Raw genomic sequence first — 17364 nt, 5'->3', positions numbered from 1 at the left:
AAAGTCCACGTCTTTATCGCATGAACTGCTTTCTAGACATATCTTTTCCATCTTGTATTTGTACAAGTGATTTTCCTTTAACGCAACTTCAAGACTTTTCATTTCTCCCTGCTAAATTTCATCTAAAGTCCTCTTCTGATATTTCATCATAATATGGATTTTGAAAGATTAAGCTGTGGGCATTTTTATCAAACTGGAAAGAGGCAGATAGATAGTGTAGCAGATAGGGGCGCTGGGCCCAGAGTCAGGAAGACTTGAGTTCATATCCAACTTCAGATTTTACTAACTGGGCAACTCAGGGCAAGTCACTTATTTAGGGGCGCTGGGCCCAGAGTCAGGAAGACTTGAGTTCATATCCAACTTCAGATTTTACTAACTGGGCAACTCAGGGCAAGTCACTTAACATCTGTTTGAGTCATCTCCTCATCTCTAAATGGGGAGTAATAATAGCACCTACTTCCCAGGGATGATGTGAGGATGAAATGAGATAATAATTGTAATGTGGTTGGCATAAAATAAGTGCTATATGAATGTTAGTTGTTATTATTCTGGATATAAGTTAATGAACTCTTCTGAGGATTGGGCTAGCCAAGTTCAGAAAGGCTTATGACTCAATGGTTGGCTGTCCGGTCTTGAATTTTTTTTGGCTGTAGCAATTCAAGAACCCATCCACTAAGATATGAAGGGGTTGCAGTCTGCATAAGTAAGAGGGAATGCCAGTATCAGTCAAACTGCAGATCTTTTGATGTGCTAGATTAAATTTCATCTTTTTGGATTCACCCCATTTTCTTGCCTTTCAAGATCTTTTTAGACCCTGATTCTTTCACCCCACATATTTACAGTTTCACTGAACTTTATTTTATCCACAACTTTGAAAGACTTGCCACCTACTATCAATCAAATCATTGATGAGAATTTTAAATAAACTTGGGCTAAGGACAGAGCCCTGTAGCTCTCTACTAGAGACCTCTCTGTAAGTTGATGCCAAACCATCATCTTACGAGTTCTGAATTCACTCAGCTGTAAAATCACATAGTCCATAGCTTTCCACGTTGTTCACAGGGTACTTGAAAGATTTATGCCAAATTCTGTGCTGAAATCAGGGTATACTATGTCTGTGACATTCCCTTGACCTACAGAAATGAAGTTAATATGGACCGAGTTGTCACTAATGAACCGCTGGTGCGTTGCAGTAATCACTGCCTCCATTTCTAAAAGCTCACGAATATCCCATTTGTAAGCTGTTCGAGGCTTTTACCAAGAATTAGCACCCAACTCGCTGTTCTATACATCAGCAAACATTTATTAAGTGCTTACTATGTGTCAGGCAGCATTCTAGGCCCCTTTGGTTTATAAATAAAGATGCTTCCTGCCATCAAGGAATTTTTATTCTACTTGAATATAGAATTTAGAATAGTCTGAAGGACTTTTGAAAATGGATCCATTTGATCGTCATCAGTCACAGGAGCATAGATTTAGAGTGGGAAGGGAATGTAAAGGTTATATCTAGTCGAATCCCCTAATTTTACAGACAATGAAACTAAGCCCTAGAGAAGTTACATGACTTGCCCAAGGCCACATAGGTAGTGATGTGACTGAACTAGGATACAAACCCATGTCTTCACACTCTAGGTACAATGGTCAATCTGTTATACTACCTGCTCCCTAGCTTTCCCAGTTCCCACCTACCAGTGCCTTCCCTCAGAGATTACCTCCTAGTTAGAGTATGTATCTTGTGTGTATCTAATTGTTTGCGTGTTGTTCCTCCCACTAGATTGTGAGCTCCTTGAGGGCAGGGACTGTGATTTTGCCTTTCCTTATCTTCTTAGTGCTTAGCACAGAGGTCTGGTGCTTAATAAGTGCTTGTTGACTAACTCCCATTAAACATCTCCTATGTTCCATGATACCTCAGAAATAATGATTTGCACTGTTATCCAAGTTTGTCTGGGTCAGGCGACTTGAGGAAACTAGTACTCTGTTACCAATTGTTCACTTACCAGTAGTTTAGATTATCTGTTGACCAGTTTTTGTTACAGCCTTCCCTATCTGAGAATCATTCGTAGCATAGAATGCATTGAAATAGCATCAGTGATCACTGCAATGCACCAGGGGTTCATTAGTAACATATTGTTCCATATCTTGATCTGGAAGGGACCACAGAGACCAACTAATCCAACTCCTCATTTCACAGATGAGAAAACCAAGGCCCAGGGAATTGAAGGGAATTATCCAAATTCACATAGGTACTGAGAATAAGACCTGGGATTTAAGCCCAAGACCTCTGACTATAGAATCAATACTCTTCACCGTATTACTCCAACAAACGTTGTCCTCGACTGATGAAAGAGTGATTCGGTCAAATGCCTTTCTAAAAGTGAGACACACAATGTCTATAATATTTGCCTAACCTACTAAGTTATTCAATCTATCAACAAAGGAAATATAATTAATTTGACTGGATTTCTTTTTTTGTGCTTTGTTCTTCTTTGGGGTGGCAAAGAACATGACTTCTAATTTAATACCATACTAGCTGCCATGGATCTCCCTAAGTGCTCACAAACCATCTGTTTAATCATTCCGAGAATCTTGCTTGGGACCAGTGTCAAGCTTGCCAATCTATAATTTCTAGAATTCCCCTGCCCCCCTTTAGAAAATCGAAACATATCCAGTCGGATACCTCTCTTGCTCCCCGTAATTCTTCAGAGATTACTAAGAGTGGTTCAGAGTTCACATTTGCCAATATTTTCATTTTTTCTGGGATGCAATTTCTTTGATTTATTGATAAAAACTGGTTAAACTTTTAGCACCTCTTTACCTATCTTCCATTTGGATTTTCATTTACTCTGCCTTTCCTAATCGGAAGAGTCTTCTCCCTGATAAGAAAACATCGGGGGAAAAATGAAAGTTGAGTGGTTCCACTTTTTCAACATCACTATTAACATTGCCATACCCTGAGGTGTGTTGGAGCCAGCTCAAACCGGAGCCAATTATTAAACTTACAGTGAGAGCACAAATTCTACAAATCAAGGCTTGCTTTATTGCTTTGTTGATTGCCCAGACTTAAGAAAGTGATGGAGAAAATGTTAATAGTGTATATTCAAAGTGTGTTTTGCTCTACATTATTTTTGATCAGGTTGTTAAACATTTCCCAGCACAGTGCCGATTGTATCTGCCTCTGAGCACTTGTTTTGTTCCTCTTTATTAATAATGACTCACTTTGTGTAGCACTGGTCTTCCAATGATCCTTTGAGGTATATGGTTCAGGGATCATTATTTCCATTTTACAGATAAGGAAACTAAGGCATATAAAGGTTAAGTGACTTGCCCAAGGTCACGTGGCTGGAAATGATCAAAGCCTTCTCAGCCTTCTGTTGTTGTTGTGATACTTTTTTTTTGGTACTTCCTGACTCATTCTGTACTTTACTCTTTCCATTCCTCTTCCTGTTCTATTGACTTTGTCCTGGGTTACCTGCGCCTTCTTCCATCTTATGTACATTTCATGTTAAATCTAATGTCTTTGGAGAACTCCTTTTGTCATCATATCTCAGTGGCCTCCTTTTATTGCTTAACAGGGTCATTCCCCATGTGTTGTCATTTCTGTGGGATAAGCATCGCCCTCTCCAGGTTCCTATTTTAAAATTGTGTTCCCTTAGCCACACACACACACACACACACACACCCTCTCCCACTTGAACAGGGAGGAGAGTATCTCATGGAAAGGGCCAATAGAGCAATCAGAACCCTGGACAAGGGCACAAAAGAAGCCCTGAAAGGGGGAGAAAAGGCCAGGAAAGAGAGGCCGGAGTCTTGGTTATACACTTAAGATGTCATTCATTGTTGATTAAGGCAGAATCTGTGTCAGGTATGTGAGGTGTTAGCTAACAGCCAGATCTCCAGCCATGCCTTGACTGACTTCCTTGCAGCAGAAACATGGCAGAATCAACTGGATTGAACAGACTTTACAGGGACAGCCTTCTTCTTTGCCCCTTCCTGCTCTCCCTCTTCTCTGCTCTTTTCCAAGTTCCTGCCTGTAGACATCCTGCCCTCTCAGCCCTTTCTCTGGGATAGGGGAGCCCTGCACCTTTGACTACCCTGCCCTTTGGCCTGACTTCCTGGTAATGGCCCTAGTCGGTTCTGGGGCTAGGGTGCCTAGAGACCTTTCTGGTGAAGCAGCCACCCAGCTGGGCAGCCAGTCATCCTTCTGCATATGGAAGATGGCCCCAGCAGCAGTGTGATAGCAAGGTCACCCAAGAACATGGAGGCTGTTTGGGTTAGAAGCTTAGTGCTGAAGTAGCAGCAAAGGGCAATTAGGGCAATAAACAGCCTAGGCCCTCACCTGTCCATATCCTTGTTGGTGTCTATAGCACCCACTCTGGGGACAGCTCTCCATGGGACAGAACGGTCTCTGGAGCCCAGGCCCTTTACCCACTTCCCCCAAAATAAACACCACTAACCCTTTCTTCTTTCTCCTCCTTGAACTCAGTGTCCCCATCACCCTTTTCAGTTTGCTCCCCATTACTATCTCCTTCCCTTGTACCCACCCTGTATCCGAATCAGGCCTGTTGCCTCCTGGCAACCAGCACAATACATATTTATTCTTATCTCTGAGGGCTTTTGTCTCTTTCGTCTGGCCTGTCCTCCCCTGTCCCTTCTGCCTCTCCATAGATCTATACCCTTTAAGGGCCTGCTCAAGTGGTGCCTTTCCTGATCCTGCCCTCTCAGCCGCACTGAACACTGTCCCCTCCAACTGCTGCAGCTCTCAGACCCCAAAGCCCCCATTCTAGTGCTCACTGTTTAATAGAGATGGGGACTTGATTTCATTGGTATAAGAAACTCTTTCCATCAATGTAGGTTACTCCCTTCTCTGCAGTTTGTAATCTTAAGACAGTTTCCTAGAATATTGAGGTTTAAGTGATTTTTCCCAGGGATATACAGCCAGAATGTGTCAGAGCCAGGTGGGTCTTGAATGTATTAGAGATGGGCCTTCCTAACTCTGAGGCCAGCTTTCTATCCATTAAGACAGGCCACTTGTATGTTTAATATGGTTTTATAATTATTTATTGTCTGCAATGTCTTTTCCTGGAGGGCAAGACCTGCTTCTTCTCTTGCACAGGGCTGGGCACACAGTCCCTGGTCAATGTAGACTGGTCGGTGTGAGTGGAATTCATTCATTCACATATCAGCAGTGTTCCATATTGGAAACCCTAGAAATTGTTCAGCAAAGCTGGTCAGGAAGCCCTGGAATCTCCTGGGGAATTCTGTCCTAAAAGACATTTGTGGAGTGAGATGATTTTCCCACATTGCCTGGTCTCCCTCCTAGATACCCCTATTTGTTTACTTTCACACTGATTTTCTCTCTGCGGAGAGACAGGCATAGCCAGTAAGGGGTCCTGTCAGCATGGGGTTCAGGGAGAGAATTGCCTCTCACTTGTACTTAATTAGGTGCTCTGTCTTATCTAAACTTGGAATCTCAACCAGCCTAGCACAGTACTCTACTGAGAGTAGGTACTTATTAAATTTTTTTGGATCTAATCTAATTGAATTGAATCGAACCAAATTGAATTTGAAAGGTCTCCTGGAAGGGTAAGATTTAAGAAAATTTCAGAAAATGGTAGAGTAGGATCCCTGCAGTCAAGGTGAGGGCCTCTGTGTTTCTCTTCCCCTCTTCTGCCATGTTGGTGTCTCTATTTCTATATTTCTCTAGGTATCATCCATAATTCTCTTGGTATCTTTCTCTCTCCTCCGTGTCTATGTCTGTCTCCTTTTTGTGGGTGTACCTGGTTGTATTTCTCTCTGTAGCTGTCTGAACATCTCTCTCTTGAGTTCTCTCCCTAAGTGACCTGTCTCTCCCTCTGCACAGGTTTTACTGGGACCTAACCATGCTGCTTCTGATGGTGGGGAACCTGATTATCATCCCTGTGGGCATCACCTTCTTCAAAGATGAGAATACAACACCCTGGATTGTCTTCAATGTGGTCTCAGACACTTTCTTCCTCATTGACCTTGTCCTCAACTTCCGGACAGGCATAGTTGTAGAGGACAACACAGAGATAATACTGGACCCTCAAAGGATCAAAATGAAATACCTGAAGAGTTGGTTTGTTGTGGACTTCATCTCCTCCATTCCTGTGGACTACATCTTCCTCATTGTGGAGACGCGCATAGACTCCGAGTTCTATAAGACAGCTAGGGCACTGCGCATTGTCCGATTCACCAAGATCCTCAGCCTCCTTCGCCTCTTGCGGCTCTCCCGACTCATTCGCTACATACACCAGTGGGAGGAGGTGAGTCAGGGCCCCAAAGGGGCCACCATGTGGCTGTCCCAGGCCAACAGAATGAGCATTAAAGTGTGATAAGCAAAGGAAACAGTGAGAGAATGTAGACTATCAGAATGGGACATGGATAAGGTACTTTTTTCTTCCTTCATTGGCTTTGGAGTCAGAGTAGATGGGCACCTATGTAACCTTGAGCAAGTGACTTGACCTCACTAGGTTTCAGTCTGGTTTGGAGTGTCTGAGGGGAAGGATCTTCAGCACCTTCCTTTAGACAGCTCCAGCAACCACCAGTTAGCACAGGAGGTAGGTAGGATGAAGATAGATAACAATGAAAAAAATGAAATCAAATGAAAATAAAAAAGACATTATAAGTCTGCCATGTGATCTGGCATGCAGATCCTCCTGACTCTGAGGCCAGCTCCTTATTCATTATGGCTGTATTTCCTCTTTTCACATCCGTTATTTCATTTAATCTTCATAACAGATTGCTTCCTCCATTTTAAAACTGAGACTTAGTGATGTCATGTGACTTGCCCAAGGTTACACAGGTAGTGACAGAGACAAAATATGAACCCAGGTGCTCTGACTCCCAAACCAACGATCCTTTCACTGTACCATGTCATTCTCACTCATAAAATACTAATGATCATAATAGCTAGAATTTATAAAACACTTTATGGTTTACAAAGCACTTTACATATATTATCACATTTGATCCTCACAACAGCCTTGAAAGGTGGGGGCTATTATCCCTGTTTTATGGATAAGGAAACTGAGGTTGAAAGAAGTTAAATGATTTGCCCAAGGTCAAATGCCTGAGGTAGGATTTGAACCCAGGCCTCCCTGACTCCAGGTATAGTACTGTATCTACTATGTCACTTAGCTGCCTCTTCAAAAAGAAATGGTTAGGTAAAGAAAAGTATGCAGAGGTCTTCATTCAATACTTTGCTTGATTTTCCTTAGACCTGGCTGATTACTTTTTATCAGTAGAATCTTAGGGTCTGGCACCAGAAGCTCCTTCTTTTCTGTTAAAATCATGAAAATGTTCATGATAATTAAGAGTGGGAGAGCGTGGTACAGACTGCCCAGGCCTCTGGCTAAATGAGTAAACGAGGAAGAAAAGGTGCAAAGGTTGGAAACATATTTCTTTCACCTTTGAGCCCTCACTGACCATAATGGCTTTTTCTGCTGTAAAGAAATAATTATTGTCTACCTCTGTGAGAATGTGAGATGGTGAAGCATACTCTTGCATTTTCACTGGGTCCCCAAGTCACGTAAAGGGAATAGTGGTACCCCCTTGGATCCCCTGTATAGTATCTCCTCACCACTGTTACTCCATATTATTTACTTCTATCCTTACCATTATCCTCTGCATCATCTCCCCCATTCCACTCCTTATCTTATAATTCTGATTGTTTTTTCTGTCCCTAATTCTTTCCCCTCCTTTCTAGCTCACTCCCCACTTCTCTCTGTCTCTATCTCTGTCTCTGTCTCATTCTGTCTCTCCATCTATCTGTCTGTCTCTGTTACACACACACACACACACACACACACACACACACACACACACACACACACTCCTTCGGATTCCCCAGACAGAGAAGTGAATAGTTGGTGTTGGCACTCAGGGAGCCCACATCTCATGAGGCCAAGTCCCTTCTCCAAGGGTCAAGTGTCCAGAGCCTCAGGTTCCATGTGTACCTCTATCATGCATAGGATATGGTCAAGGAATCACAGAATGTTCAAGCTAGAAAAGACCATCTAATTTCATGTTTTGGTGATGAGATTGAAGCCCAGAGACAGTAAGTGATTTGTCCAAATCCACACAGCTTATAAGTGACAAACTTGAACCCAGTTCTTCTGACTCCAAATTTAACAATCTTTCCGCTACATCCTACTATCCTCTTGTATAGCTATGCCTCCCACCCCACTCATTACTCCTTCGCTTCACTGATTAATCTTAGTTGTTTGATAAAGGAAAAGGGTCAGAGGGAATGAAGTCCAATGTTGTTCTCATTCAGAGATTGTGAATTATGTTGCCCGGAATTTAGAGGAAGCTCATGAACCAGCTGGCACGAAGAACCAGTAGGTCCTTCTGAGAAAGCTTCCTGACTCTCTTCTGACTCCACCCTTCCTTCCCATCCCACCTGCTACAGCTTGTACCTTCTATCCCTCCTGTCACTTCCAGAAGAGTCTTGGTGATTTGTCCCATAGTTACACAGTGAATTAATGGCAGAGCTGGGATTCAAACTTATGTCTTTTGTTCCATACATGGGAACATTTTGAGGGTAGGTAGAGGGAAACATATATACAGAGGTATACATGGATGAATAAGTAAATGAATGAATGAAAAAGCAATTTATTAAGCACTTACTTTGTGCCAAGGATTGTGCTGAACATTGGAGAAAATGGTAGAAAAATGAGGCAGTTCCTGCTCTCAAGGACCTCATATTCCACTTAGGGAAGATGGTACATGTAAGAGGCTTCCACTTCAGGGAAAATGGAAGAATCCAGTGGTCCAAAGGGTGCAGCTTCAGGGAAGATGGCAAGACTCAAGCATTCTTAGAGTGTATTGAAAGGTTGTACACTACTTGGGTGGGTGGGGGGGTCTGGAGGACAGTGTAAACAGCACAGATGGTAAGGCTCAGTGATTCTCCATCTTACTGGAAGGATCGTAACTCTGTTCTGCCAAATGTTGTTAGTTGCCGTGTCTGCTCAGCCAGATGGAGAGGAACTTGATTAGAGGGTCTTAGCCTACTACTGCTTGGAATTGCGTATGTGTGGACCTGAGAGTTGCAGTGGAGCAAAGGTTACCTCCCACACAGGTGGGATTGGGGGATGGGTCTCAGTGTCCATTCAGGAGGGGAAAAGAAGAAAGGAGCCTTGGAAGGAAGGTTAGGAGGTGACCACTCCATGGTGAAAGCAACTGTTGGATCTATTAACTGATGATGAAAAAGAGAAAGACAATATATACACACATGTACTAACACATATGTGCACGCATATGCATAAACATAGAATTTGACCATGTGTACATATGTATGCCATAAAGTCCTCTTGTATTGCCTATTGTACTGGCTGTCATAGAGTTGACCTTGTGATCTGGAAGTCCATGCTAGGAAGGGGCCAGTTCTGGAAAGTCTGCCGTATCGGAAAGGTTTTCAAGTACAAGCCTGGGACAGACCATCTGCTGTCCCAGGACAAACCTGGCTAACTGTGGAGTGGTGCATTACCTGTGGGCTGGAAACTTGGTGATGGTCCTGTTTCAGGGCAACAAACAAAACAAGGGAAAATACAGAACATAATCTCACGGCATCTCAGAGATGGCAGGGCCTTAGGAGCAAGGTGTTCCAGCCTGTATCTCTTTAACGTACCTGACAACAGGTCACCCAGCTTTGCTTGAAAGCTTCCAGTGAAGGGGAGCTCACTGCTTCCTGAAGCAGCCCTTTCTACTTCTGGGTACTTTTAATCCAGTAATTCTTCACCTTTTTTTGTTTCATTGGGCCCTTGAGCAGTCCAATGAATCTTTTGGCCCCCTTCTCATAATAATGTTTTTAAATGCACAAAATGCGTAGTCATACAAAGAAAGCCAATAAGGTTGAAATATAATTAGCAAAATATTTTTTATGTTCATGGACCCCAGATTAAGGACTCTTGTTCTGATTACTGGAAGTTGTTCCTGACTTCAGTCCCTATGTAGTCCCCTTTCTTTTCTGCAATGACTGTGCCAGGTAGGCAGGCAAGGGGAAAGAACTTTTTAAGAATTGCCTGGTTTTTAGACCATCTAGAAACATGAACTTAGCTTTTGGTCCTCTGAGTATGAGATCCTCATGCAATGGTCATTGAGGTCACAGACCACCAAAAGACCTAAATCTCATCCATGTTGATGTTCTCACCATAAGCAGAACCACACGACAAAATAAGAAGTCACAGCTAAACGGAAGGATGGCTCCCAGGTTCTCCTTGGAGAGACAAATAAAGAAGTTGATTAAGTTGGCTTCATCTAAAGGCAAAAAGAAACAAGATTTCCTGGGACATTTGGCCATCTTGTATTTGCAGAGCTCATAACAAGCATTTGCCAAAAAAAAAAAAAAGACCAGCATGAAAATAACTGCAGTTTATGGGGAACATTACAAAGGATGAGGAGGTGGAGGAGTTCTATGAAGGACTTCATAGAGCCCTCTAAATTAAATCATTGTATATCTTAATACTCAGTGACTTGACTGCAGAGTTAGCTGTAGGGGAAGATAGCAAAAAATAAGTTGGGAAATATGGTTCAGCAGTAAGAGAGGCCAAGAGGCCTAAGACTATTAGATTACACCGAAGCTTTGTATGATGAATTTTTTTCTTTAAGAAGAGTCAGGTTGCCCTGGATTTTTAAAGCACCAAAAAAATAAATCACAAAAAAATAAAATTGATTCTCTTTTGACAGACAGAAATGACTGGTTACTGATAGATTTTCAAACCAGTTTTCTGCGATCACTTAGATCACCACCTTGTTAAAGCAGAGATAAATCAATACAAAAAGAAAGAAAAAATGAGAGGACATGATGCCAATTTAGGGCAACTATAACTTGACCATCAAGATGTTGGGAAATGGATAAAAGAACAAATGCAAACAGGAATTACCACCGTTCTCTAAGGATATTTGTCTGGTGTGAATGGTATAAAGGAAGAGAGCCAAAGGTGCGGGAAACCAACTGAGCCAGTTCAAGAAGGAAATCCTTAACAAATGGCAGCAAAGAGCCAGAATAGATTAGATTAAAATACAAACTTATTTGTATATGGTGGCAGATTATTGTTTTATTAAACAGTGAGAAACAGTTCCAATCGAGCTCCCAACCTTGCCCCCTGCACTCCAGCCATCACCTTCGTCCTCCTCATCCACCTTTCACCAAACTTGGACCTAGCCCCTGGGGCACTGGGCTTTGAGAGGTGAGCTTTCACCTCTTCTCACCTAGAACTCAGCCTTTTTCCTAGCAAACTCCCAACCTAGATAGCTATTGCCCCTCAACCTGTTGATCTCTCTTTTGCATGTTGTCTTTTTCCCTTAAAACATATGCTTCTTAAGGGAAGGGACTATTTATTTATTGACATTCCCAGTTCTGAGCACAGTGCCTGGCCCATAGTAAGCACTTAATGATAGGCAGGTAGGTGGCACAGTGGATAGAGTGCAGGGCCTGGAGTCAGGAAGACTCCAGCTCAAATCTGGCTTCAGACACTTACTAGCTGTGTGACCCTGGGCAAGTCACTTCACTCTGTTTGCCTCAGTTTTCTCATCTATAAAACGAGCTGGAGAAGGAAATGGCAAACTACTCCACTATCGTTGCCAAGAAAACCCCAAAAGAGGCCACAAAGAATCAGACAAGACCGAAATGACTGAACAGAGACACACCTAATAAATACATTAGCATTGAAGTTTGAAGAAAACTTGCTGAGAGATCTATCTCATCAAAATCTTCCTAAGGGCATTTAAACTGGAAGAAGAGCCAAAAGGCAGAAAATGGAAAAGATCTGTAAGGATTTGTAGTAACTCTTTTTTTTTTCATCAATAATAGTGGAGACTGTTTGGACTCCTGACTCTGCTTATACAGGAAGTAAAGGCAGGAGGGAGGATACTAAAGACTTAGAACTTAGCCTTATCTTGGACCTCATTATTACCCTAAAAAGATGACTGAAAGAATGACAGTAACTACTGCCCTAAATTTCTACTTTCCAATTGCTATGTGATTTTTGAGAAAAATCTGCACATGCATTGAGGGTATCCTTAATAAAGGTAGGTGAAAGGAGCAGGCAGCCTTTCACAAATGATAGGATATAAAAGATTGAAAGGTATAGAGGTTGCAGGATTAAGCTGCAACTTAAAGTCATTGTTGACTACTGTTGACTATGAAAACAGCATTTGATGTTGTGGGGAAAACAGTCCCCTTAGAGGCTCTTCTTCAGTAGGATAGTTCTCATGCATGTCAAAATCATACAAGACTCTTTGTGCAATATAAAAGCAGAGATCACATTATTTGACACCTTTCTCATTATAAACGTCAAGCAAGACATAAAACAGGGGACGTCTTCCTAAGATGTTTGCCTCAGCCATGGAGGATGGTTTGTCCAGAGTCCAAATGGGAGAGGGATTCCCTTTCGATGATGAGGTCTTCCAGATGACCCTGTGCTGTTGATTGAGCGACTACCATGGTTGGCTGATTTCATCAAGTCCTGGAATACTATGAAGCCTCTTAAGTGAGATCCTTACTATGCCAAAATTAAGTTAGTTTAACTCTTCTTGGAGGAAAAAAACAAGTGGATCTAAAGAGATCCCATTGTCCAAATAGACAACTCTTAGAGCTATTCTCTTGACTTCTTTGTAGCATTCAACCGTGTTGATCGCCTTTCCCTCCTAGATGTTTTCTCCTCTCTGGTTTTTATGGACTCTATTTCATCTTAGTTCTCTGCTTTTCGGTTTGACTGTTCCCTCTCAGTCTCTTTTGCTGGATTTTCATGACATACCCATTAATTCCTCCAAAGACTTTCTTCTGGACCTTCTTCTCTTTTCTCTCTGTCTTTTAACTTAATCATCTCATTAGCTCCATGAGTTCAAAGATTATTTCTTTTCAGATGACGGATGATTCCTAGATCTACGCCCCCCTCCCCACCACACATTCTATGGTCCAGTCATATTGACTTACTAGCTTTTCCTCAGTCCTTTCCTATCTCCATGCCTCGGCATTTTCTGTTCCCCAAGCTTGGGATGCACTCCTTCCCAACCCCCAACTCTTAGAATCCTGGCTTCCTTTAAGACTCGGCTCTAATGCTTCTTCCTCCAGGAAGTCTTCCCTGGTTCCCCTAGCTGCTGTTGCCAGGCCAGTCCAAGGTTACCTTCCCTCTACTTTTTATTTATCTTGCATGTTCTGATTTATACATTGTCTCCCCTATTAGAAAGGGAGTTTCTTGCAGGGCCAGTGTGTGTCTGCTTTTAATTTGTATCCTTATCACTTAGAACAATGCCTGGCACATGGTAAGCATTTGGTAAATGGTCTTGATTGATTGATTTGTTGGTTGATAAGGAGGCAGGAGGGGGTTGACTCCAAATACAGAACTTTTTCCTCCATACCATTTCCATGAAAGTACTGGGACTAGACTCTTGTTCTTTTCCAGGCAAAAATCCCCGGCCGTGTGTCACTGTTGGGCTGAGGACTGAGATAGGCAGTGCAATGACTGGGTGGGGAGCTTCCACAGCCAGGCAGTCTCGGTAGTGGCATGCTTGGTTCTACAACCCCTACAGGCCCTTGGGTGCTGGAGAAGCCACTAGAGGCTGCTGGGACTGTACAAGATTGGCAAAACCATTTCCACACTTATTTAACCAAAAGATGGATGTGGGTCCTGTTGCCGTTTCCCAGGGGCTGAAGTTGTTTCTAGTTATCCCCATCCTCCTCCTTCCTGCCCTAATTAGGACACCAGCATCCCCTGCTGCCAGCAAATACGTCTGCTCAGCCCCCCCACCCCACCAGAGCCCAATCAGAAGGCAATCAAAATTGAGACATGTTAGAGGTGGAATGAATGTTAGAGACCCTCGAGTTTCATCTCCTTCATTTCACTCTGGAGGAACAGGAGATAAAATAAGTTGTCTAAGGTCATCCAGGTCAAAAGGGACATGAGCCAGGATTTGAACCTAGTCTAAGCCTACAGCTTTGCCCACCATTCTATGGAGTCAGAGGATGGTCCACTTCATTCGTACCTCTTTCCAGAATTTCTTTAAGCCTGCTTCCTAAATGCTTTCTTTTCCTGAGCATCTGGGCCACAGCTTATTTTCCCAGAAATTATTCCAGCAAGAACTCTGGGACACCTATGTCATAACTCTTGGGCATGCGCCCAAATAGTAATAATAATAGTCGATGTTCATATAGCATGGAGGTTTATAAATATCATTTCATGTGATCCTCATACGGTCCTGTGACGTATAAGGATTATGCAATTGTTACTATCTTCATCTTACAGATGAGAAAACTGAGGCTGGTAGCTATTAAGTGACCTGCCTATGGTCACACAGTCAGTAACTATCAGAGGCTGAAAGGCCAGCACTCACTCTAACCACTCTACCACACCGCTTCTTGTCCCTTTCAGTTCGGCCTTTTGGTGAGTCTATGATTCTATGACAGTGGTGGGGATCCCTTCCTGGTAGTTCTTGAGGGGGCTCTGAGCCCCCCCCGGCAGGCCAGTTGTGTCTTCCCCTCTCCTCTATGGGCCTAAGCTATCCATGGAGTCGCTGCCTGCTTTAGCGGCTGTCACGTGGCCAGGAATTGATGGCTCACTGGAGTCCAGGCCGATTACATCTATTGCTTCTCCCTTATCTCCACACGGCCAGCCACTCTATCCTGGGCGGAAATTACATTGCCCGAGCTTGGATTGCTCTTCACAGACTTCCTTGTCACCTCGCGCTCTGCTGGGCGATGGCCAATCAATGCTGATGCTTCGGTGATTAGTGTTAGTGTCTCACGGAGCTCTGCCGCTGGCCCTTAGGGACGAAGGGAAGGCATCCTCTGCCTTACTTCCCATTACCACTGGGGCTTCCCAGCTCCCCTAACTTCAGCCCTGCAATAGGCAGGCTCAGCCCAGTTTGTCCGGGGCTTCTTCCCTCCCCTCCCTGAACCCCTGGGTTCCCACACACTCTTGTCTGCAGCTTGCCACTGGCTTTGCCGATAACAACTATTGACTGACTGTGTGAACTTGGATGAATCCTTTTTCATCCTTGCCTCTCAGTTTCCTTTGCTATACAAGATCTCTAAGGCCTCTTCTAACATTCTATGACTTTTTTTAAAGCTATGATTTAACTTGCTTAGGGAGCTTCCTGGGAGGAAATTTTCCTTCAGTGCAGATCAGCACCTGTTCTGCAAACTTTTAGTCTTTGAAAGTAGCTTACGCCATTGAGGAATTAAGTGACTTGTCCAGGGTCACATGGCCAGCATATGTCAGGGGTAGAAATTGAACCCAAATCTTCTGAATTTGAAGGCAGCTTTTCCTGCTCTATGCTATTGTGCCTCTCAGAATTCTGTGATAATGTATGTAAAAGCCCTTCGAGTACCATATAAATGCAGCCTTCTGTGTGGAGGGGGAGGGAGAGCGAAAATCTGTGGTTTCATGGGTGTAGGGAGCTCCAGGCAAGAAAACTCTTGTCCCAGATAGAATTTTGCAACTTTTCTGCAATGTATAGTCCGAAGGGTTGCCTGCAATTCCCATAAGGCCTCACTTTTTTGCAGAAATTATATAGTCAGTCAGTCAATAAATACTTATTAAGCATCTGCTATGTAGCAAGCACTGCGCTAAGCACTGGGGATACAAAGAGAGACAAAAGGCAGTCGTCAGTGTCAAGGAGATCACAGTCTAATGTGGGAGACAATGAGCAGATCTGGACAAGCTGTATGTGGTGTTCAGCGGTTCAGTCCTCTTGGTACAAGAGGAAATAAGTACCCTGGGGAGAGCGCTAGAGTTAAAAGGGGGTGGGAAAGACTTCTTGAAGGAATCCAGGGAAGCCAGTAGGTGAGGATGGGAAGGAATGGCCTTCCAGGCAAGTGGGACAGCCAGAGGAAATGCCAAGACCAGAGAGATGCAATGTCTTGTTTGTGGAAAAGCAAGGAAGTCTATGTCACTGGATCAGAGGACGGAGATGGGGTGTGTGTGTGTGTGTGTGTGTGTAGAGTGTGTGTGTGTGTGTGTGTGTAGTATGTAGTGGGGGGATAGTATGTGTATATGTGGGGTAGTATGTGTGGGGTGTGTGTGTGTGTGTGGTATGTGTGTGTGAGTAGTGTGTGTGGTATGTGTGTGTGGAGTGTGTGTGTGTGTGTGTATGTGTGTGGTGTGTGTGTGGTGTGTATGTGTAGTATATAGTGGGGGGATAGTGTGTGTATATGTGGAGTAGAGTGTGTGGTGTGTGTGTGTGTGGAGTGTGTGTGTATGTGTGTGTGTGTGGAGGGTATAGTGGGAGGTGTCGTATGTGTATGTGGGGTAGTGTGTGTGCTGTGTGTGTGTAGTGTGTGGTGTGTGTGTGGTGTGTATGTGTGTGGTGTGTGTGTAATGTGTGTGTGTGTGTGTGTGTGGAGGGTGTAGTGGGAGGTGTAGTATGTGTATGTGGGGTAGTGTGTGTGCTGTGTGTGTGTAGTGTGGTGGGGGGTTAGGACATATATGTGGGGTAGTGTGTGGTGTGTATGTGTGTGTGGTATGTGTGTGTGAGTAGTGTGTGTGGTATGTGTGTGTGGAGTGTGTGTGTGTGTGTATGTGTGTGGTGTGTGTGTGGTGTGCATGTGTAGTATATAGTGGGGCGATAGTGTGTGTATATGTGGAGTAGCGTGTGTGGTGTGTGTGTGTGTGGAGTGTGTGTGTATGTGTGTGTGTGTGGAGGGTATAGTGGGAGGTGTCGTATGTGTATGTGGGGTAGTGTGTGTGCTGTGTGTGTGTAGTGTGTGTGTGTGTGGTGTGTATGTGTGTGGTGTGTGTGTGTAATGTGTGTGTGTGTGTGTGTGTGTGGAGGGTGTAGTGGGAGGTGTAGTATGTGTATGTGGGGTAGTGTGTGTGCTGTGTGTGTGTAGTGTGGTGGGGGGTTAGGACATATATGTGGGGTAGTGTGTGGTGTGTATGTGTAATGTGTGTGTGTGTGTGTGTGTGTGTTGTGTGTGTGTGTGTGTGTGTGTGTGTGTTAAGGTCTAAGAAGACTAGAAAGATAGGAGAGCCTAGTTTATGAAGGGCTTTGAATGCCAAACAGAGGGTTTTGCATTTGATCCTGGAGGCCATAAGGAGCTACTGTGGTTTATTGAGTAGGGAGGTAACATGGTAGAACCTGTGCTTTGGTGAATGACCAAAGGATTGGTGGGGGTGGGGAGAGCTTTGTGGCAGGCAGACCCACCAGCCAGCTATTGTAATAGTACAGGCATGGTCAGCTCTGCCTTCTCAGATGTTAATGGCTAAGAATAACAAGTGAGACTTATCCCAGGGGTACTTATTTGATCACAAAGGACTCTTGGAGACTAAAATTTCTTCAAGAACCAAAGAAATTAATTTCCAATGGTGGAATTTTGGGTCCCATGGTTGTCACTGGGGAGTG

The 17364-nt window shown here is 43.7% G+C and overlaps 1 protein-coding gene across 1 annotated transcript in view; it reads left to right on the top strand.

The window, feature by feature from the left end:
- The window catches only part of HCN4 (hyperpolarization activated cyclic nucleotide gated potassium channel 4), a 120714-nt gene that overhangs the window by 44459 nt on the left and 58891 nt on the right, over positions 1-17364 (top strand). The window contains 1 exon segment of the mRNA XM_078150795.1: positions 5861-6284. Within this exon segment, the coding sequence (XP_078006921.1) occupies positions 5861-6284 (424 nt within the window).

The sequence above is a fragment of the Phascolarctos cinereus genome, unplaced genomic scaffold (assembly GCF_003287225.1).
Source record: "Phascolarctos cinereus isolate Bilbo 61053 unplaced genomic scaffold, phaCin_HiC Scaffold_3;HRSCAF=262, whole genome shotgun sequence".
NCBI lineage: Eukaryota > Metazoa > Chordata > Mammalia > Diprotodontia > Phascolarctidae > Phascolarctos > Phascolarctos cinereus.
The sequence above is the reverse complement of the archived record's forward strand: the minus strand, read 5'-3'. Positions and strand labels throughout refer to the sequence as shown.